We start from the raw sequence: 24,437 nt of genomic DNA, 5'->3' as shown, positions 1-24,437 counted from the left end.
TTGAGGATGGTCCACGTCTCTGCGCCATACAAAAAGACTGAGAAGACTAGAGATTCAACGAGCTTCTTTTTTGTCTTAATGGTGATGTTATCTTTCCAGATCTTCCGCAGACGGATCATTGCTACCTTTGCTATTTCAATTCTGCGCTTTATTTCATCTTTGGAACCACCAGAATTGTTCTTACGATCAACAATCATGACTTTGGTTTTCTGTCGATTTAGGCGTAATCCAATTTCTAGGCTTGCTTCCTCTACTCTCTTGATCAGCTCTGTCAACTCCTCTTCAGATGATGCTATCAAGGTGGTGTCATCAGCAAATCTCAGATTGTTGATCTTGCATCCCCCAATGGAAAACCCTTTGTCCCAGCCTTCTAATGCAGTTCTCATTGCATATTCACCATAGATATTGAAAAGTAACGGTGACAGGATACATCCTTGGCGAACTCCAGCCCTTGTACGAAACTGCTGAGACTGTTTTGAATCTTCACAGTGGCTGTATTTTCCTTATACATTAATTTTCGAACAAATTACTAAATACACAAGAAACAGTAGCACACACGTTCCAGTACAATTCAAGACAACTACCGCATTTACCGCAGTATTAGACCCCCTCTTACCCCCACATTTACGGCCAAAAAAAAGGGGGGGCTACAATATGGGGAGACCTCAAATTTTCTGCAGTGAACACTACATAAGCTATAAAGATCTATAAACAGTACGTTCAACACTATTCTTAAACTTATGTATTCTGTGTTTTACTGGCTATTTTTGTTGGAAGGCAGTATTTCTATGAATAATGTAAAAAGTCTGTTTTAGTTACTCTTATCACGTCATTCGTTTCATCCCATTAACTGCCCCAATAAGGCTGATGTCAGAAAGGGCATCCGGTCATTAAAAAAATCATACCCTGCCCCATAAAGAAAAGGGATAAGGATATTGCATAAATACAAAAGACTTAATGGCAGTCATTTGTGTGTCAGTTAAGCAGTAGGCTTGCCACACAGTAAACCTGTTCACTGCTTACTTTTGAATTATCTTCATTTTGTGCCACCAACTCCCCTGCTACCAGCGTGTCATAGGAAGTGACTTCTACACTGCCATCTTGTCAGCCTTGCACTGCAATCATGAGCATTTGAGGTCCCGTCTTTTTGAACCTTTCAAAAAATAGTTTCATTCCAGACTATGGAGTCCAAACAGTGTGAATCTATTCCCAAATGGTTTCTGGAGATGGTCTCTGATATTCCCAGTTTGTGTAGAGTAGCAGAAGCCCCTCCTTGCTGTAGAAAGCATGCCAAACCACCAGTTGATAACTAGCGTACGCTACCAGTTGTAGTTCTTAAATGTAAGAAGGACTGGAAGCAGTCTTTGCATAGCTGCAGCTATTGAAAGCCAGACCTTTATTATTAAATATGTTTCATGCTTGTTCTCTAGATTTATCATATCAGGATTTACCAAAACAACTGAGATAAGAGGTTAGTGTCTAAGTTCCACGATCGAAAGAAAAAATAACAGGAAAGCTTGTCACACTTATGGATATCTACAGGCATGGCAGTATTCATTTTATCATAATGTTCAATTTTGCATGCTCGTTGCCTCCATATTTTCTTATTAACACATAGCAGATAGTTGGGCACCTATGAAAATCGTTATTATAACTCATTTCCATGTTGACGTATAACTTATTATATAGGAATCACTTGAGGAATGTTCCACAATTCAACACATTATACAAAACAATCAAGTGAAAACCCATTTAGATTTCCTTGGAATCATCACCAATTCGCAGTAAACAAATATCAAAACGATTTTAACAATGAACATGAAATTTGCCATTAAGTACATTTAAAATGGTTGACATGGGCTATACACATTTTTTATAAAGCATTGAATGGTGGAATGTCCCTCAATCGATTCCTATATATAAATCGTAAAAGTAGTTAGTGGGGATGTAAAATAAATACCATTATTATTATTTTTATTTATACATTGACAAGTAAAACTATCTATAGGATTGTTTTCATCGCGTTCTAAACCTACTCCTCCCCAAAGATTACGTAGGCTATATTGGCCCGAGTTACGAGATATTGAATGATCGCTTTGTGAATGATCTCACCTACTGTATTAATAGCAATAACCATGAATATTTCTTAACTAAAGTAAACTAGTTTCCTCATCCCAAAGTGGTGCAGCCCCAATGGAGGGGAGATGTACATACCATTTGTACCAATTGTACCCACCATTCTCAAATTTCTGGCAGTACACTACAGGGAATCGAACTCAGGCCCCTGAGAACGCCAGCTAGTTTTTTGTTAGCCATGCTGCTGGCAGACATTCTCCACTATATAAAACACACGCACCATGACTGATGCGCGCCTTAATTGCGCAGATTGGAAACAAAACCATTCACATATTTGCACTTCAGAGCTGCAGTAGGCCTGCGCTACGAGCCGACAACACTACATAACACAGATGTACTGCATGACTTAACTCTTTTTCATTGCGCGGGTCGTACGGACGCAACTATTAACAAATCTGTGCAATATCATTGGAGCTGCAGTAAGGCCTGTCTACTCTGATGAATTACGTTGGGGGGGGGGGGCGGCTTCAATGCAAGATTTTTTCACTTTCTTTGCCCCAAAAAGCCATGGGGGGAGAAGTCTAATACACGAGTAAATACAGTACCTGCCAGGATATTTTGGTCTCCAGTCTTCCCATGGTGTAAGAGAGTGCCAGAAGTTGGTCAGCAGAATAATGATACGAAGTTTTACTCATAAAATGGGAGCACTGTATAGTGGTTTTTTTTTTTGGCCATATCTATTTCAGGTCATATACAGTTTGCAGGCTGCATCAAGTCTCCTGTATTGACCTGTGTAACCTTTTGAAGACATGAACACAACACCAGAGGTGCCAAAACTTTGAAAACTCCTCTCCTATGATGACACTCTTTGCTGTTCCCAACAATAATGTGTTCTAAAGTATATTACACAACAGAATTTGCACATTACAAATTAGTACCAGGATAAAACAATCCTTGAAGCTTATTTCGCACCCAGCAACTGCTTTTCGGCGTAGGTTTACTTGCAGCATCCTTCCCCCAATTTGCGACATTTTTCGTCTTCTGGAGCTTAAGCAATTCCAGTGCAGGTGAGCTTAATATAGGACCAAATTCTGTTTGAGACAAAGTGAAAACTCTTTTGAGGGAGGTTAGTATGAGGTACACTTAAACAGTACTGCAAATACAAAGGTTCTATAGTGAAGAAGAGCAGAACACTCCTCCATTCACAATGAATTCCACAACGCTCACAGGTAACAAAGGGATCTGACGAACGAATAAGTTTAGCTGCGAACTCTCAAGCATTGAAAATAGGAGGGTTGAGCAGTAATGTTCGAAAGAATTAAACATGTTTCTTATTTCCTTTTCTCTTTGCAGAAAATTACTCTTGCGAATTTTGTTTTCTGACCTTATTTCCCCTTAGACCGTAACACCATAATCGTGAGGTGAAATCTGTGATTAAGGACAATCCATAACAACTGGCACCTCTGTGAAAGGTACGAGCAATGCTATATGTTTTTTTTTGCTATGGGCTTTACGTCGCACCGACACAGAAACGTCTTATGCGACGATGGGATAGGAAAGGCCTAGGAGTTGGAAGGAAGCGGCCGTGGCCTTAATTAAGGTACAGCCCCAGCATTTGCCTGGTGTGAAAATGGGAAGCCACGGAAAACCATTTTCAGGGCTGCCGATAGTGGGATTCGAACCTACTATCTCCCGGATGCAAGCTTACAGCCGCGCGCCTGTACGCGCAAGGCCAACTCGCCCGGTGCTATTCATGTTATTCCTTAAGTCCCATTAAGTACTTTTACACTTTTCGGAGGTCCTGAGGTGCCGAAATTTAGTAGCACAGGATTTTTTACATTCCTGAAAATCTACCGACAATGCTGTGGTATTTGAGCACCTTGAAATAGCACCGAACAGAGCTAGGAACAAACCTGCCAAATTTGAGTCGGGTCAAAGCCTCAACCATCCCAGCCTTTTTTTCTGGGATGAAAATTGATATTCATACGGTCGCTGGTGATACGTTTCAGTGGCCTTAACAGACTGATACGTAAGAGCACCTTCTGACTTCGTAAAGAAACTGGAAACTACCCCCACTCAATTCCCCAGTAAGTCTCTCAAGCAAAACCAAGGATACATAATTCAGCACCTTGTATCGCTTGAACTAAGATACTTACAACTGATAGTTGAATTTAAGTTTGGAAGAAAATTCCACCTTCCAATACTTCAATTCATTACCTATCAGATGAATTATCACATTTATGTTCAGGTTATTCTCTAGTCTATATTAGTACACAATTTGTTCCATTTTCGGAACATCTTCAGCTAAGACATAAAATTGCACAATTGTAATTATAAATTTTAACTGATACTGCATCTAATTTTCTAGAATTCTTCGGCACACCCATTACCATTACTTACAAAGAAAATTCTTGCTTTCTTTTCATTCTTCCACCTACAAACCCGCCAACTTTACAAAACCAAAAATCAGCATATTTAGATATGAAAATCAGGAAAATTGGGAGGAATCAGGAGATACAATTGGTAAAAACTGCTTACTCTACATGTCTTGCGCAATACAGGAGTTCTATGGTATATCGTATCAAAACCCGATTGTTGCTATACGAGGCTAACACTGCTAAAAATTACACTATTCCCCTCACAGGAAGTATGTGAGAGAGATGACTGGCCTCTGATAAGTCTTCCGAAAATGGTATGAACTAATGCTCCACACGCGTGAATCAGTCATGCACACAGATGCCATTACTTGGTAAATGCAGAGATTATTATATTGCATCACGCGCCCGCACAATTATGCGAAGCGCAATGTTATTTTTATCAAGTAATAAGTTAAAAGAATTGTCTCCAAATGGCTCCTAAACTCTCTAGAAAAGTCACTAGTCGCTATCTTTGATATTGTCACAAAATTACTTTTAAAAAAAGACTCCAAATCTGGCAACTAGACTAGAATCCACTAGGCTGATGTGAACGAACACACAAACGCACGAAAAAGAGAGAATGACAATCGATATACGCGCCCCGATATACAGGTTCAATAAACATCGCACATACGCTATTTCTCATTAATAAACGCCTATATTTCACTTGAAAGCGGCCAATGAGCGAAGGACTTCCAGCCAGCCACTTGCGTACAAAGCTGAAATGGCGGGATTTGAAAAGAAAAAAAAACATTTGAAGTTCACCAAAAAATAAGTTAAAATCAAGAGAAATAATGGAATAAACGGGAGGCGGGGAAAAAAATGTTGAAAATCTGGAGTTTCCCGCCTAAATCAGGAAGGATGCTTCGAATTCAAATTGTTTTAAACTCTACTGTCTAGGTTTTTAGATAAAACAAAAGTACATTTATATTTTAAATTATTATACATAGTAAATAATAGTCCAGTCAAGATGTACATCTGTGCTTGCAAAAGGTCCGGTCGTTCTGAATTTTTTATACGTTAGGACCTAAGCCAATATTAAAAAAACAGATTTGCAATTTCGAAAGTGGTGTGTGAGCGGCGGTGTACCCCAAAAAAAACATGAAATTTTTAGACTTGAAGGTTTTGCTCAATATCTCAGTGAAGGAAGGGTGTGATAGGAATCATCACTCTATATACTTTTAAAATAGACTAAATTTGCTACAATTTGAGACCAGGGGTAGCTCCATACAGCCATTGGTTCCCATGATACAGTTCTTCGAAAATAGGCAATTTTTTCCAAATTTTTTTTTTTCCGGAATGGTCACATATTTTAATATATAAGTAATAATAATAATAACGTAAATGTTTCCACCTTTTCAATACTACAATATATTCACAAAATTACACGGTACTAGTTTCGACCCATCTAGGGGTCATCATCAGCCGTATTGGAGCAAATTTAAGTAGCTATCATTTGAGACCAGACTGGTACCTATAGGCCCAATGGTTCTCTTAAAAATGGCAGATAACCAAAAACAGTCATAAGTGGTTTTTGGGGGGAAATGCAAATACTTTGTTCTCAGGTCTCTGTTTTGTTTATTGAACAGTTAAATTTTTATTGTTAAAAAATTGTTTGATGAAAAAAAGTAATATACCTATCGGGAATTACGTCATCGTCAAACGTTGTTTTATATACCTACATGCTGATAGCCATTTCAAAAAACTTCAACAAAGTTGAATGATCGAGTCTAAAATAGAAGGTGCGAGTTAAACATTCGCGACATCTGCACAAATTAAGAAGCGGTTGCTAGTTGACTTTCTGATTCTCTTCATTAGTAAGGAATTTCAAAGAATTTTTCCGTATCCATATCTAGGCTATCTGAAGATAAGTATGGACCATGCTAGTGAATGTCACAAGATTATGCTCCAAATAGATATAGGCCACCGTATCATGTGACCAATATTGGCTATACTTAACTGTACCACTCAACATAAAGTACATTTCCAACTTCTGATGGAATGCGAAATACAAGCACAAGTAGATCTGTTATTTAGCAATCTTGCTTCTAACCGGCAAGCACAACTGAACATTCCTGAGGCTAATGGCTTGCTCTTCGAACGTGCAACTTATCCTGTGCAAGTTCAGGAAATTAAGGTTTTTTTTCGTCAACACGCAACTGTGACGACTGATCTTACCCGAGTTGGAAATTGGGTTTGTTTTACAAGGGATGACAACATTTTCAGGGCAGGAAAAATGTGATCGAACTAAGCGGTAATAACGAAAATTTGTGACGCGATAAGCGAGGTATTTGTATATATATTTAATAAGACTAGAATCGGGACATCGAATTTTCGACTTGCTAAGTGGGAAGTGAAGACCTTAGTGGAGTCAATAGACTGTTAGTTGCAGTTATTGCAGAGAAAAGACCTCCCAAAAGTCTGTACCAAAAGAGTCCCCCCCCCCAAAAAAAAAACTTGGCAACTAACAGAGCAAAATGTAAAGGAAGAATTCAGAGAAGGTGTCCGCAGGTTGTTGCCGAGAGAAGAATTGAAATTGGTAGATGAAGAATGGGATACTCTAAAGAAGATTGTGGTTGGTACAGCAGAAAAAGTATGCAGACAACGGAGTCAAATAAGAAAACTGAAAGAAACTGCCTGGAGGAGTGATATTAAAAAGGCTATCAATGACAGAAACCGTGCAAGATCCTTATATCAAGCAAGAACACGGGGAGATCAACATGAAATAGAGAAGAAACTGTCACTTTAGAGGAAGAAAAAATTACAGGTCAAACAGTTGGTTGTAGCTAAAAAGCAGAAATGCAAGGAGGATATGGCTACCAAAATAACGCAGGATGGAAATAAAGAACTGTTACACAGTATTGCTAAGAATAGCAGAACATAAATCTATCCAATCTCTAGAACTTCCTAATGGTGAGGTGACTAGGGATAAGACCAAAATATTACAGGAGTTCCAAAAACACTTTGAAACTTTGCTGAACTGTTATGAAAGTGTCACTATTAGATGACTAACCTTATGATTTTGGCAGCACAAATACCACTAGTTGGCCATGGAAGTAGAGACTGCAATATCTAAGCTGAAAAACAACACATCACCTGGGTCAGATGAATGAAGTGTTAAGATGATCAAAGCATTAGGCAAGGTTGGACAACAGTGGATGTACAGGGTACTAAATAGAATCCCTAAAGAGTGTAATACCATAGCTGCCAACTTATAGAAATACAAAATAGGAAGATTTTTTAATTCTTGGATTTCATCACACATAGTGCCACGGTCTAAGTGAATAAAGGACAGGATAAAAAGCATACATATCTAGTTACAATGAGAATTGACCGTTAAATTTAAAATCTTTGACATACATAATACAGTCGAACATCGATATATCTAACCTCCATCGAGTGTATTGAACTAAGATTTTCCGGCCGTTTGTCCTATTCTTGACGAGTATTTCTCTATTCTCGGAATTCGGTTATACGAATTTCTCAAAGCAAATACTTCCTCCCTTGAAGCAAAAAAATACTCCGTAACTCAAATTTTGCGCGCAACATTAACTGTGCAATACGGCATTCGCGGTTTGTGAAGAACAGTTAATAAGTACAGAAAGGGTTCCAGTGAGGCTGAAAACTAATAAGGCTACCGAAACTTGAACTTCCAGTGATCGGCAAAGCCTCACCGTTTCTCGTGTGTCAAATTACCGGTCACATACGAAAACTAGTCCAGAAGTTGCGGATGACAAGCTCCATTTATGAAACACTGCTGCGTGTATTGACAGAAGTTTCAACATGAAGGGAGGAAATTTTAACCCCAACAAACAGAAGAGACCGATTCTTTTCCAAAACGTGTTAACGGAGCTATGTTTCTTGTTTCACTACTGTATGCACGGTGACCTGTCTTCTAAAAAGTTACTATAATAAGGGTTATAATTAAAGTGATGCCGTAAAATAGAGTTTTTGTATATTTTTAAGTACCATTAAGCATAATGCATTCAGTAAAAACCCGTAGATACATACGATTCAATTATGTGCTATACATGCTCAAAAACAGTGTTCTGTATATCTCAAAATTTCGATAACTCGAAATAAAATTTATCTCCTGAGGTGATTCGCATATTAGTTTCCTTTATTACACTGTAAAATAAACAAATTTAATTTTATAGGTATCTCTGAACACTTGGAGACAACTTTCATGTTTTTTGGCCATAGCGTTTAAGAGAAAATACCATAAAGTGCCACTGGCACAACTTCCTGAAATACATTCAACTTATTAAAATTATGACCTGGTCTAGAAAGCCAAGAATAACTGCCGAGAGGATTCGTTGTGCTGACCAGACGCTACCTCGCAATCTGCAGGCCTTCTGGCTGAGCAGCGGACGCTTGATAGGCCAAGGCCCTTCAAGTGTTGTAGTGCCATGGGGTTTGGTTTGTTTCATTAAAATTATGAAGTAAGAATAAACAAAAATGCACTGAAACACGCGATACTACCACATACCAGATCGGTATGTCTCATACATTAACATACGACTGTGACACAGGGAAAAGCACAGAACCGCTAGGAAAAACACATGGTATACAATTCCAACGATGTTAATAGTGCGCGAAACACACAATATGAAACTCATTCTTTCATCCCGATTAACCGAGTCGCTAGCGCTTGCTAGCCTCTCTTGCTTGGACGATTGCCGTCCCGAAATCCTAGCGGTAAAGCACACATGCTGCTGTCGCGAGCAGGAGACATGATACACGAAGGCGACGGACGATACACTAGCGAAATAAAGCATCAAATAGAAACACTAAAAAAGAAGTTGGGTACATTACAAAAGCACATAATTTATCCTTTATCCTACGGGAAAAGTATTGGCTGCACAGGTGGTTATATTGGTCAAAATTGGAAGAATTAAAAATAAATCGGAAAATCTGAAGACTAGTTTAAAAAAATGGAAAGTTTCCAGGTAAATCAGAACGGTTGGCAGGTATGTAACACCCAATAACTGGAAGCATGGAGTCATCATCCCACTGTTCAAAAAAAGTGATAAATGTAACGCTGCTGTCACATGGCCTCAAAATCTACGAATCCATCCTTGAGAGCAGGATTAGAAAATGTTGAAACTACACTTGAAGGAACATTATGGATTTAGACCTCCTAGACCAACTATAGACCTCATTTTTGCCACCAGAATGCTCTATGAGAAGTATTCGGAAAAAGGTGAAACTGTTTTTCTGCACATCGAGAAAGCATATGACCATGTACCACGCAGGCATATATGGGAATGTGTGTGACAAAGTGCCGATGAAAACATAGCACTAGTACGATGATTATATGATGAAACCACATGTGTCCAGGTCTAGGGTGGAAGGTCAGGTTAGTTCGAAACAAAGAGTGGAGTCCAGCAAGGAACTTGTCTTTCACCTCTTCATAATCATAATGTATGAAGATTTAAAAGCAGTTAAGAGAAAGAATCCAAGAACTAATGGCCTGGTCTTTGCTGATGATGTAATGGTATGGGGTGTGACAAAAGCAGAAGTATAAACAACTAGACTAAATCACTTGCAAGAAGCTTTTACAACCTTATGTCTCAAAATCAGCAAAACGAAGACAGTTGGCTTGGTGATTAGTAGATGGATATTGTAGACAACTTCCAGTATTTAGGTAGTGTTCTGTCAGACAATACCATATATCAAGAGATTAGCAACTGAATACAGAAATCTTCCAAATTCTATCACACTGTACGTCAAATACTTTCGGGTAAAACATTTCTGTTAGTTTGCAAGATCAGCTTGTACAAAATATATATGTAGTACATATATTGACGTATGGCCTGGACCAACAGAGTCGTCTTCAGGCAACAGAAATGAAGTTCAGCCGCTCTTGTCTACAAAAAAAAATATATATATAAGGAATGTGGATATCCAGCAACAGCTTGGATTGGAAAGAAGCTTGCTAGAGACTCTAGAAGTGATGAGATTGCAATGGCATCGTCACATGAAAAGATTGGACCCTTACAGGACTCCTCGAACATACTTTGACCAGAATGTTCCTGGGAACAGACCAAGAGGGAGACCTCGTGATGTTTGGGAAAAACAGATACTGAAGGACCTTGAAATTAGAGATGTGAACTGGTGTTGCATATAGGAGGAGGCTCTTACAAAACTGCACCCGGCTTGCTGGAGCGAAGAAATTATGACAATTATAAGCGGGAAAACGTGTTAATAAGGAATGCATTAACAAGGTTGCATTGTATTACATTAATATACCTGTACAAACAGTCTTAAACAAGGAATAAAAACACTATTAAACAAAGAATAATACATTTCGTTCTTGAAAGATCAGATACTGTACTAATTATAAAATAAAGGGTGGCTCCCAGGGCACAGAAGTATCTCCAAGTAATAAAGGCAACTGATCCACAACCCAGTAAAGGTTAACAGTATAAGAGGCAAGCAGCCAATCTCTGAAATATAATTTGCATTTTCTTTGAATGCTCCAATATATTACAAGATTAAATTCTAATTTATTGTAAAATCTCTACACTGCGTATCATACTACTTGGCCTCAGCATACTTCGTAATCACAACTATGTACATCACATATAGCAAAAATGCATTAACTTATAAGTCTACTTACTGATTTCCAAATTCTGAAGCTACGAAGAGAAATCCAGTCTTCATAACACACATTGCAGTTGCAACAGGTACAGTGTCAAAGTACTTTAGTTTAATTTCTGTAACCATATCTTCATCAGTTTCTAAAGTGATCTTGAAAATATCCCCTTGCTCTGTTTGTGCTAAGAAGAAGAACATTGATTTTGTTTTGTGTGTTGCAGAACATACAAATATCATGCCTCGTTCTGGATCATCAAGATCATTCTGAAAAGAAACATTTACGGTAAGATTAAATGCCCTATACCGACAATGTTAAATATTCTACATTGTGACCCATTATCTCAGGAACTATTCAAGATAGATAGCTGTAATTTTCATCAAATTTACATAGAACTTGAGACAGTTTACTGATCTAGATTCAAGCAGATCAGATTAGGAAAAAAAACTGTTTTAAAATAAGTTACTTTTTAAGAAAATATTTACATATTTCTTCTCATAAAATTAGTTTTACGGTGAAATACAGCTGAGTGTAGATCTACATATGCAGTACCTTATATTGAATGTGTAATATTTCTGTTGTCTCATTTCTGAGAGAAAGGGACAAATGTGTGGAAAAAGACTAAACGGAGAAAAACTGAGTTTCATGTCAGCATTCCTATTGTTTGTTGATGACCTACTGCTAATAGCATCCTGCTTCATAGTCTGAGCTGCCTTCATCCCCGATACCTAATTTCTTCCTCTTCTTTCTTGCCACCTTAGTCATTTGTTCAGCCGCAATTTCAGCTTTGCGCACTCTTAATTTGTCAAGGTGCAGCAGGACTCTTTCGGTGTTACGTCCTATCTTCAATCCCAGCTTATGGAGGACCTTGATCCTACCCTTATTGCCATCACTGAAGGCGATTACAGCATCTGATACACCCAGCCTCAATGTTTTCATGCCAACTAAGTCATTTTTTAGTATTTGAGACCAGATAATATTGCTGAATGCCTCGATATTCTGTCCCCCCCCCCCCATGAAAACACTTAGTAAGTTAGGGTGGTACTAAGTCTCTGAAAACTGGTTTCACTGCCTCCATTACTGCCTCAGGAATGGAGTGTTTATGCTGGAACTCATTCAATGTGCCAGCTGCATGTGCTTTTATGTACTTACACCATGTGTTTGGTGCAGGTGGGCACAGGTGGTGAACTGGGTTCTTATCTGTAGACAACCTATGGAAGTAGGTTGCCCACACAGCCCTTCTCATTGATTCCAAATCATGGGTATTTTCTCTGATAACTTTTCCATAGTACTCCTGGAATTCATCCATGACCTTATCGTAAGCCTACCAGCATTTTTTATGCTTTTGCCATCAGATAATTTTGTGTCGCGCAGTTTGTTTTTCAGTTGACAAAGTGGTGCTCCCAATCTCTTTACATGGCTCATGGCTCACACACTCCAACTTTGTTATAGGTTCATCATAAGGGTTACTATTCAAGACAGTTGTGAATAATCCAAACCACAGCCTCTAGATCGAATAATATTCTGTAGAGGAACAGTTTTCCAGTGTGATGCCCAGAGGCCATATTTGCAGTCATGTCACATAATTTTAAGAACTCTATAAAATATTTATAATTAGATTTTGTGATAAATAGTATACCAAAATATTCAGGAAAGTACAATTAATTATAAAATGCCAAAAAAAAAAATTCAATATTTTGAAAATTTGGCCTCTGATCTTACCTTAAAGAGAATGGATTGTATGAACAATGGAACAAGAAAGAAGCTATGGAAGAGTCTTCATTTTAGGCATTATTTCACAAAATTTACAATGTATTGAAACCCAATATACCACAGTATATTCAGGATCCATTATTATGAATCAAATGCTCAATGTCAAATACAGTTGTAACTGGGAAGACTTCCTACTCTAACGGTTTCCCTAGTTGTTAAGTCATTATTCCGAAGTCCCAGAATGTGTCCTGTTAAACAAATGCTAAAGAAACCTGGATAGAACATTTACGTTGCTATAGTACGTATCTCCCACCATAAGAAATTTAAATTACCATTCCCAGCAACGTTGCGCGCACGACAGGCCAGCAACAACATTTAGTGGAAAAAAATTTAAAATACAAAATTATTTATTCAAAAAAGGAATTTGGAAACAGTACAAAATAAAACAAAAACAATTATAGAATTAGGCCAAAAAAACTACTAACGAATCAAAAGGGAACTTGCGTTCCCTGAGTAACAGTACACTTAATTTATATACCCTTGATTAGTCCGTCACACACAAAGCGGATGTCGAGATCAGCAGTAGTCGCGTCATCAGCTAGTACACGTTCGAGTGTTTCCTGCAAGCCGACGCTCTGTCTTAGGCCAGAGAGATCGGCGTACTCTGAGTATGTGGGCCAAGGTGAAGTCTGCACCACAAGAACACACTGGGGGGGGGGGCTTTCCCCTTTAGGAGATAAGAGTTCGTGGATTGTAAATGACCTATCCTCAGCCTGCACAATACTACGACCTCTCTCCGTTAAGGTCGGAAAGAGGACCGCCACACGGTAGTTCTCTTAATTGCTCTCAGGTTGTTGGGAGTTAGGATAGCTAGCCACGCCGATTCCCAGGACGCCAAGATTGTTCGACGTAGCTAAGAACACGCAATCCCAAAGTGGCTTGGAAGCCACGTTAAAGTGATTCTGGTGCCAGCATCACTTAACCTAGCTAGGTCATATCTGCTGTACCAGTGGGTGTTGCGAGAAACAGGTTTCAATAGACTGCAGAGAGCTTAACGAATCGTTACACATAAGAAAGTAGCTTCATTCGTCACGCCGTGCAAACTACAAAGCCTCTAAGATGGCGTGAAGCTCTACAGTATACACGCTACATACTCTAGGAAGCGAGATCTTCGTGCAAATATCAATGACGAAAGAGCAACCAACTTTATCTACGATTTTAGAACTATCTGTGAAGATATGTCTCTCAGCTGGATATTGGTAAACGAAGTCCTGGAAATACCTCCGATAAACGGAGGGATCCGTGTTCACCTTGGGTCCACGGAGCAGATCTACACGTATATCCGGTCACGGAACCAACCACGGAGGTACCTTGCTAGGAGTTTGTTCAAAACAACCACTGATATAGATATTCAAATCCTGACAAGCTATCAATCCGAAACCCAACCAGCCATGTGACATTCGGCCGGTCTTGGCACCTCTGGTGGTATTGGGTACAATAGAAGTATTGATAGCTTGGATGTATGGGCATTTCATGAATTTTGGGAGCGTACGTGATGAGTAGGGCTCAGATGTTTAAGACCTAAAAATAGCCCAAATATGCAAGCAAATATGGCCCCAAAAATGAGGAAATATGACGTAAAAATTGACAAAATATGACCCGAAAATGATTATTCAAAAAATGATCATTTTAAAATTAATTATAAACCGGAACGGTACTTCCCCTGATACACATTTGTTAACTAAATTCTTTATTCTTACTTTAATACTTTAATATTATAAACTAACCGTGTTTACAGAAATATTCTCCAAATTCCTTAAAGCATCGTAACTTAACACTAGTAAAGTACTTTTCCCAGGGTGTGAAATCGGAAAAAAGTGGTGGGCGGGGGGAGAAGAATCGTAGGACTTAAGTACTAGTGTTTATTTTAAGCAGTACCAGGCCGGGGAAGGGTAAACTGTATAATTCCCTTGTAAGTAAATTACCACCTCCCCCTGAAAAATATAATTTTAAAATATTTTTGTTCGAATTCTGTTATAATAAGAATGATATTCAATGTAAAATTATTTCCGTGTTTCAGATGGACTTGCCAGAGTTAAACATGAAAAATAGGCTGCACATGCGGAGCTGCCACCGCTACGTTGTTTTATTGCTCAAGGTGTGGCAGTCATCCTATTATTTCTATTGGTATTTTTGTTTTCATGAAAATATTCACAGTAAAACACTGATTTCAGCAATATGTTATATTTTCATTTTAAAACTAAGAATTCCCCATGGGCAACTTTAGTGATAAAATCATCAGGGCTGAAAACCCTCTCTTCCCCCACCGCGATTTTGCACCCTGACTTTTCCTTAAGCATACTGGAATGTGTGTGTGATACGATTTACTATAAACTAATGCTTCTGTAAGTGAAGGGAGGTTGAGGTTATAATATCTGAATAAAAACAAGTGAGGGATTAGCAGAAGTAATTAGCTCACTCCTGGGACGGGATTTTCCGGATTATTTCTGTCTCTATCAAGGAGATCGGGTTGCCGAATACAGCATCATACCGAGAAGCAGTTTTGTAAACACTAGTTCGCATTCGCTAAGTTGAAGATGATTTTGCACACCTACAGCTGTTGTCAAATTGCCAAAATATGTTTCTAGTAAAATAGCTCAAAATATGACCTTATGGCAAAAAATTGCCAAAATATGCTTTTATATGACAAATGAAAATCACTTAATAGTGACAATAATCACCCAATTTGCACCGAAATCCAATCAGGGAAGAAAAGAGAGACAAAGCAAAAAATATGACTTTTCCTAAACATCCGAAACCTAGTGATGAGTAACTGCTGCCTCCGTATCCGTAAAGGTGGAACTCCCGCTTCACCGAGTAGGCTGGCAATGGGGCTAGTACGGAAAACTAACTTTGCCAGACTTACTCCACTATGGTGAATACTGTCCTAAAAGGTTCAGCGTAGATTTTGATGCTGAGCGATAAGCCGCACTTCCATAGTCAATTTGGGAGAGGACCATCGCCGTGTAAAATTGTAGCAGTACCGCACGGTCAGCCCCCCACAAAGTGCCCCTGAGAAACTTAAGCATTTTAAGTCTCTTCATGCAGGCAACCTTCAACTGACGCACGTGGGGCTGCCATGTAAGTCTCCTATCAAAATGGAGATCCAGGAATCTGCAGGTGTCAACCACGGGTAAGACACTTTCGCAAGCGGAGCTGGTTCGGGATGCACAGGCCTACGTAGACAGAAGTGTACAACTGAGGTTTTCGCTGCTGAAAATCGAAAACCATGTTGCAGGGCCAATCTGTTAATAGCTTCCTGTAGCTGTGTCAGCAAACGGCACCCTTCCGGAGCTGTAGAGCTAAGTCGTCTACATACAGCGATGGAACGACAGCGGACCCAGTAGTGGCAAGTATGCTGTTTATTGAAAATGTAACTCAATCGCCTCAATCTGCTGCAAATGGTGCCCCAAGACCAAGGTTCCCTTTTACAGGTGTAAATAAGATAAATATGGACTTTAGTGACGTGCACCATGTCGCAGAATACTTCAGGGTGTTCGTAGGTGATGATACATTCCAGTTATTGGGTGAACAGGCGTATTTTTATGCGGGTGTTGGCATATCGCGTTGCCATTGAATCTACTGCATTAGTTGATACGTTTTCCACGAGATGACACTGTGTATTGTTTTTAGAGCTGTCACAGCGTGGTGTTGCTGAGTCATCAGTCCATAGACTGGTTTGATGCAGCTCTCCATGCCAGCCTATCCTGTGCTAACCTTTTCATTTCTACGTAACTATTGCATCCTATATCTGCTCTAATCTGCTTGTCATATTTATACCTCGGTCTACTCCTACCGTTCTTACCACCTACACTTCCTTCAAAAACCAACTGAACAAGTCCTGGGTGTCTTAAGATGTGTCCTATCATTCAATCTCTTCTCGTCAAATTTAGCCAAATCAATCTCTTCTCACCAATTCGATTCAGTATCTCTTCATTCCTGATTCGATCTATCCATCTCACCTTCAGCATTCTTCTGTAACACCACATATCAAAAGCTGCTATTCTCTTTCTTTCTGAGCTAGTTATCGTCCATGTTTCACTTCCATACAATGCCAAATTCCACACGAAAGTCTTCAAAAACACATTTCTAATTCCGATATCAACTTTTGAAGTGAGCAAATTTATTTTCTTAAGAAAGCTCTTCCTTGTTTGTGCTAGTCCGCATTTTATGTCCTCCTTACTTCTGCCATCGTTAAGTTATTTTACTACCCAAGTAACAATATTCATCTACTTCCTTTAAGACTTCGTTTCCTAATCTAATATTTCCTACATCACCTGCCTTCGTTCGACTGCACTCCATTACTATTGTTTTGGACTTATTTATTTTCATCTTGTACTCCTTACCCAAGACTTCATCCATACCATTCATTCAGCAACTTCGAGATCTTCTGCAGTCTCAGATAAAATAACAATATCATCGGCAAATCTCAAGGTTTTGATTTCCTCTCCTTGGACTGTGATTCCCTTTCCAAATGTCTTTGATTTCCTTTACTGCCTGTTCTATGTAAACATTGAAAAGGAGAGGGGACAAACTGAGGCCTTGCCTCACTCCTTTCTGGATTGCTGCTTCTTTTTCAAAGCCCTCGATTCTTATCACTGCAGACTGATTTTTATACAGATTGTAGATAATCCTTCTTTCTCGGTATCTGATCCCTATCATCTTCAGAATCAAATAGTTTGGTCCAATCAACATTATCGAATGCCTTTTCTAGATCTACGAACTCAATGTATGTAGGTTTGCCCTTATTAACTCGATCCTCTAAGATTAGGCGTAAAGTCACGATTGTTTCACGTGTTCCTACATTTCTTCTGAAGCCAAATTGATCTTCTCCCAACCCAGCTTCTACTTGTTTTTCCATTCTTCTGTAAATAATACATGTTAAAATTTTGCAGGCATGAGATACTAAACTAATGGTGAGGTAGTTTTCACACCTGTCAGCACCGGCTTTCTTGGGAATAGGTATAACATTCTGCCGAAAATCGGATGGGACTTCTTCTGTCTCATACATCCTGCACACTAAATGAAATAACCTTGCCATGCTGGTTTCTCGTAAGGCAGTCAGTAATTCAGAGCGAATATCATCAATTCCAGGTGCCTTGTTCCTATTTAGGTCACTCACAGCTCTGTCAAACTCTTGACCTCAAAATTGGGTCTCCCATTTCATCAGCATCAACAGCCTCTTCATGTTCCAGAACCAAATTATCTACATCTTTACCTTGATACAACTGTTGGATATGTTCCTGCCATCTTTCTGCTTTGTCTTCTTTCCCTAGAAGTGAATTCCATCTGAGCTCTTAATATTCATGCACCTAGATGTCCTTTCTCCAAAGGTTCCCTTGATTTTCCTGTATGCAGCATCTACCTTACCTAGGACCACACAGCCTTCGACATCCTTGCACTTCTTCAGCCATTCTTCCTTAGCTACCTTGCACTTTCTACCCACTTGATTCTTTAATCACCTGTATTCTTTTCTGCCCTCTTCATTTCTAGCATTCTTGTATTTTCATCGTTCATCGATCAGGTCTAGTATCTCCCGAGTTATCCACTGATTCTTAGTTGATCTTTTCTTCCTACCTAACATTTCTTCAGCAGCCCTACTGACTTCATTTTTCATGACTCCACTCTTCCTCTATAGTGTTTCCTTCAGCCTTTTCATTTAGTCCTTGTGCAACATGTTCCTTGAAACAATCCCTCACACTCTTTTCTCTCAACTTGTCTAGATCCCATCTTTTTGCATTCTTTCCTTTCTTCAATTTCTTTAACTTCAGATGGCATTTCATGACCAACAAGTTGTGGTCAGAGTCCACGTCTGCTCCTGGGAAAGTTTTGCAATCCAACATCTGGTTTCTGAATCTCTGCCTAATCATAATGAAGTCTATTTGATACCTTCCACTGTCTCCAGATCTCGTCCACATATACAGCCGTTGTTTGTGGTGGTTGAACCAAGTATTGGCAAGGACTAAATTGTGATCAGTGCAGAATTCAACCAGCCGACTTCCTCTTTCGTTCCTTTGTCCCAATCCCAATTCTACTGTACTACCTTCTCTTCCTTGGCCTACCACTGAATTTAAGTCTCCCATCACAATTAGATTCTCGTCACCTTTTACATATTGTATTAAATCTTCTATCTCCTCATATATTCTTTCAATTTCTTCTTCATCCGCTGAACTAGTAGGCATATAGACCTGCACTATTGTGGTGGGCATTGGTTTGGTGTCTATCTTGACGACAATAATTCTTTCACTATGCTGGTCGTAGTAACTTACCCGCTGCCCTACCTTCTTATTCGTTATTAAACCAACTCCTGCATTTCCCCTGTTTGATTTCGTGTTAATTCGGTAGTCGCCTGACCAAAAATCCTGTTCTTCCTGCCAACGTACTTCAGTTATACCAACTACATCTAACTTTAGCCTATCCTTCTCCCTTTTCAGATTCTCTAACCTACCATAACGATTCAAACTTCTAACATTCCACGCTCTGACTCAGAATGTCAGTATCCATCTTCCTGATGATTGCCCCCTCTCGTGTAATCCCAACCCGGAGATCCGAATGGGGGACTAGTTCACCTCTGGAATATTTTACCAGGGAGGAAGCCATCATCAGTACATCATTCATACAGAGAGAGGTAGTTACGGCTGTAGTTTCCGGATGCTTTCAGCCGTGTAGCAGTACCAACACAACTAAGCCATGTTGAGTATTATTACAAAGCCGTATCAGTAAACACAGCGTGTTACGTATATGTTTCGGCGCCTTGCACGAAGTTCCTGTGCAGCCATTTATGTCGCGAAGCACGGCTTCCAAACAAAGTAGATCAGCTTGATTGTGTGGGTATTTCGACAGTTTCATAATGTTAGTATCCCATTATTGAAGAATAATAATTACTATCATGTTAGATTAAATTAACTGCTTACACATTTATGAAGGAAATATTTAAATATCATGAAGTGGGGAAAAAGTACTCAGGGCAGGTTACGCATGTGGAGAATTTAGTACCCAGTCACGGGGTTAATTGATCATGTATCATTTATTTGGGTAACTGCAATATTTGCCTCTTAGTGAATAGCCTTACGTGACAATTAATTACCAGTCAGATTAGTTTCTGTACATTGTAGTTAACACTATCAACCCTTTAGGAGTATTGCATTTATCAGAGATGTGTTGCAATTATCACAACCTTCTGATTATCCATCTGATCTAATTGATATATGATGGACTAGGTTATACTGTTCTGTTGGAAAGAAACAAAGCAACAGCCCTGGAAACATAGCCGAACAATACCAAATCTGTCACAAAGCACTTTTTAACACTAGTTCAATGAGTGTGCATAGCTCATTTTTCAACGATTCAGAGGTGCCAACTTTGAAGTGGATTATCAGTAATTGCCCTCCGTCCCTAAGAAAAATTTCGAGTCAAGTCGAAAGCATACGCCTTCCTTCTTGATAATGACACACCCCTTTTGCCCTTCCCTCTAGCAATCTATCGAAAAGTATATCATATTACACAACATTTGCACGCAACCTGTTGGTTCTATGATAAAACATTCCTTGTAGCTTGTTTCTCACGCAGCAGCTGCTTTTCAGGGTAGTTTTTCTTGAAGCATCCTTCCAACTGTGATGACATTTTCTGAACCATAAGCGATACCAGTGCAGTGCAGATCTTTCTGTCAACTGTCAGGTACACGTAACACAGCAAATACAACATTACTGAAGGATTTGTAGTGGAGCTCCTTCACTCAATTTTACAACGCTTATGGGTAGCAAAAGGAAGTCACGATCGAATAAGTAACGTTGCCAACCCACAAGCACTGAAGTAAAGTCGATTTAGGAGAAAGGCTCGAAAGGACTCAACATTTTTCCTTTTCTTTTGTTTCCGTCAAAAATTATTTTTTCGTGATAATGTCAGCTTTTCCGTAATTATTTCCCCTTTGACCGTAACTCCGTAATTGTAAGGGTAAAATCCGTAATAATTACGGACAATCCGTAATAGTTGGCACCTCTGACAATTGCACATCCAGAGGAAACTCAGGGTGACCAACATCCTCAAGGACATTAGCAGAAGAAAACCTTGCACCATTACAATCCCACTGCTATTGTAATATACAGACAAATAAGACATTGATTCCCATAGGGAACCTGAAATATTCGTTCGGAATGGCTATGGTATGCACTGGCCACACTGGTAGGTGTGCTATTTACCATATGATAAGCCCAACTTACTACACTGGGGCAAAACGCTGGCAACCAGGAATTACTTAGCTAGAAAATTTTTAATGTCCAATAACAGACCAACTATATTGGTGTTATAAATTTACTCCTTCGAAACAAATACTTTAGGTTCCCTATGGGAATCAACATCTTTGTCATCTGACAGCCATGCAGGCATCAATTTTTGAAAATGAAGTCTTAGTGCAGTGCCACTGCTGGTGGCTCCAAGTAGCCTATGCAATAACCTCCATGGTATGCACTAGCCATGCGTCTTGGTAGGTGTGCTATTTACTAACTGATGAGCCCAACTTAGCACTCACAGGTGAAACGCTGGCAACCACAAATGAGTTAGCCGGAAAATTTATGTCCAATAACAGGCCAACTATATTGACAAAATCAGTATTTCAATACTATGTTATAATTTCATCAATTTTACAACAATTTATGTTCTGAAGAAGCCTTGAAAGTGATTGACACTTCAATAATTCTGTAAAGAAATAAACTGAAGTCTTGAACCACCAGCTGTAGATGGATGCCTGCTCAAAATGTTTGCAATATGAGGAAACATTTTCATGTCTAACATCTTCAGTTTTGGAGAATTCAACGCATTTTTCAGTCCTTTTAAAAATTCCCTTAAGTGAATTTTACAGAAAAAACATGCGTGTTCCTTGGTTTTGAAAGGAGATTCGAAACATCAATTTTCATGTATGTAATATCTTCAGTTTTGCAGATACCAGCATCATCATAAAAAAAAATACAACCCCTTGATCAGTCATTTTTAACCCTTTATTTTTTTCCAAAAAAAATGTGTTACTTTATTTTTAAGAGATTACAAACAGCATATTTCATGTCTGTAATACGTTACATGTATGAGATATATTGGAAATACTCATTTTAAAAATTAACTCACTTTGACACTCCTGTGTACCACCTTTGAAGTATATTTTCCAAAAACAATTCTCACATCTTTAAACAGTAAAGTTTTTGAGATATAAATATACCCATTCTAAAAATTCACTCCCCTTTTCACCCCCTTAGCAACAGAATATCCAAAAATCTTCCCTTAGCGAGCACCAACATTGTAATATAAACGTATCCTCCAAATTTTATTTCTTTATGCCCAGCGGTTTTAGCTCTTTGAGTCAGTCAGGAAGTTGTTTTTGTTATATAGATGTAACAACAGGATACAGCATTCGTATCACTGCTCCCATCCGTTGCCAAAGAAACTGGCCTGTTCTGAAGGCACTTCACTTCAGATACATCTTTTGCCATTTTATTTACAACTAGCTGATGCACCCATGCTTCGCTACAGGATTCTCAGAAAGACTGTCTTTGTGGTTTTCCTAAGTGAAGTCAACTTAGGCCATTACAAAAAAGTTAGTAGGAATGTAGCTATTAAAAGCAATGTTATAAAGGAAGCATACCCTGAACTTCTAGTTATAAATGAGACCTACAGAAAGGTATTTAACAGCAAATTTAACTTGTCACTTGGGTACCCATATACCGATAACCTGTTCATTCAACATGTGAGAAATTCCAAGCAGAATAAAAGACTTTGAATGCAAAAACTTTCACAAAACATGACTGAACAAGAAAAACAAGATATTACAGATACAATTAAATTACTTACTACAGAAAAATCATGTTCACCAGTTAAGAACGTTTTATACGAGAAAGCGATTAGCTACGAAACTAAGTAAAAAGACAGCCAGAATCGAAGCAGTTTGCATGAACTATCAAAAGAACTTACCACTTGCCTAGCATCAGCACTAATGATGTCTAATACAAGCGTCGACTGTCTTCCTACGGTTTCCATTCATCGACTGCCCAATCGTGATGCCATATTTTATACTTATACTGAAGATGTAGGGAATAAAGGAGCGAATGAAGTTATTAGTTTTCTGCATAATTATGTGAAAGGTCCCTGATCCAAAAGTCAGGGTTTTTGTAATATTCTGGAATTCCTGCTCGGGATAGAATAAGAACTACGCAACGTATTTATATCTTCACTAAGTTGTTCACACCATTAAGAGATTAGTGTTAAAATTGTATTTACGATAAGAGGACACTCATATGGAATGCGATAACTTTGGTTTGATAAAGAAAACTGTTGCAGAGGTACCAGAAGACTGGGTTAATGCATTCCGAACAGCAAGAGTCAATCCACGGCCTCAAAGCAAATACTGTTGAACAGGAGATTATACGTGATTGGACGACCTTTTTGAAATGCCGTATTTTGCACAAGTTTTGAGTCTGGGAATACCTTCCTTACAGACTGGTGTGATCAGAACAATTAACTGGGAGGTAATGTTTAATAATAAAAGTGAAAAATACTTCTGCATGTGTTATATTGTGAGGGTCATCCTTACATTTGAAATTATGTTTCTTCAACTCTTGAACCCATTGGGTACTGTCTACGTTTCTTTGATAGGACACTTATAAATTTCTCTCATCCCCCATGCGATACAAAAATCGCACATACAAAATGCTAATGTCAAGCCTATTCCTAACTCAGTTATATAAGGGAACTTATCCTTTAAAAGTCACATCCACCAAAATAACAAAATCACAAAAGCCAACTGGCCTTTTAATGCCATCACTATGCAAGTTCCACACAAATCATAATTTCACTTGTGAAACAGATGCAACATTCTGCAGTCTCCATCTACAGTACATCTCATGCACAGGCACAACAAGGCACCAAATTAACCATAAACTATTTCAAAGATGTTTGACACCAACTAAACACAGCAAGGGAGACACGAGCGCGCGCGCGCACAGGGTTACAGAGAAATATACATACAATGTGCAAATGTGATATCAAAACAAACCTTAAAACCTGTACAATCAATTTCTAATCAATCTGAAGGATGGCTGACGTTTGTCATCTTTCACGTGTAGTCCAAAATTATGAATAGGATTTTTCAAAACTGTTGGAGAATTAATTATCATAAGCAGGAGGGAAAATCTAAGTTTCCTGCCTAAATTGGGTGAGTTTGAAGGTATGGAAGCATGTTAACATAACATTATTTTCAACATTTTGCCAATAACTAAAACATTTCAACAGAAGAGGAGAATGCGATTTGCAGTTTCAACATACAGTGCAGTTGAAGTTAGAGTAAAATACGTGCACATCAGAACACAAACAACAAGCATTTGTATAAGAAATTCAGAAGAATAAGACATTTAAGCAAGTTTACCGAGAATCACATAAATCTGTAGAGTAATACTGCCCCCACAATGACAAACATCAGAATGGGAACGCCATACATTACACAATTTAATTTAGCACATTTTAGGAACGTCAGTGCAATCTGATGTGCACAAAACGTGGACATTAGTGCAAGAATGGATGCTTGAATCTGA

General features: G+C 38.7%; 1 protein-coding gene across 3 annotated transcripts in view; it reads right to left on the bottom strand.

Annotated features, from left to right (window-relative positions):
- The window catches only part of Sf3b3 (splicing factor 3b subunit 3), a 258,058-nt gene that overhangs the window by 166,585 nt on the left and 67,036 nt on the right, over positions 1–24,437 (bottom strand). For all 3 annotated transcript variants that reach the window (XM_067137901.2, XM_067137904.2, XM_067137902.2), the window contains exon 7: positions 11,116–11,357. In XM_067137901.2, coding sequence (XP_066994002.1) covers positions 11,116–11,357 — 242 coding nt within the window. The remainder of the gene's footprint in view (positions 1–11,115; positions 11,358–24,437) is intronic.

This window comes from Anabrus simplex, chromosome 1 (genome assembly GCF_040414725.1).
Source record: "Anabrus simplex isolate iqAnaSimp1 chromosome 1, ASM4041472v1, whole genome shotgun sequence".
Taxonomy (NCBI): Eukaryota; Metazoa; Arthropoda; class Insecta; order Orthoptera; family Tettigoniidae; genus Anabrus; species Anabrus simplex.
Note: the sequence above shows the minus strand (reverse complement) of the source record. Positions and strands in the feature narration are given on the sequence as shown.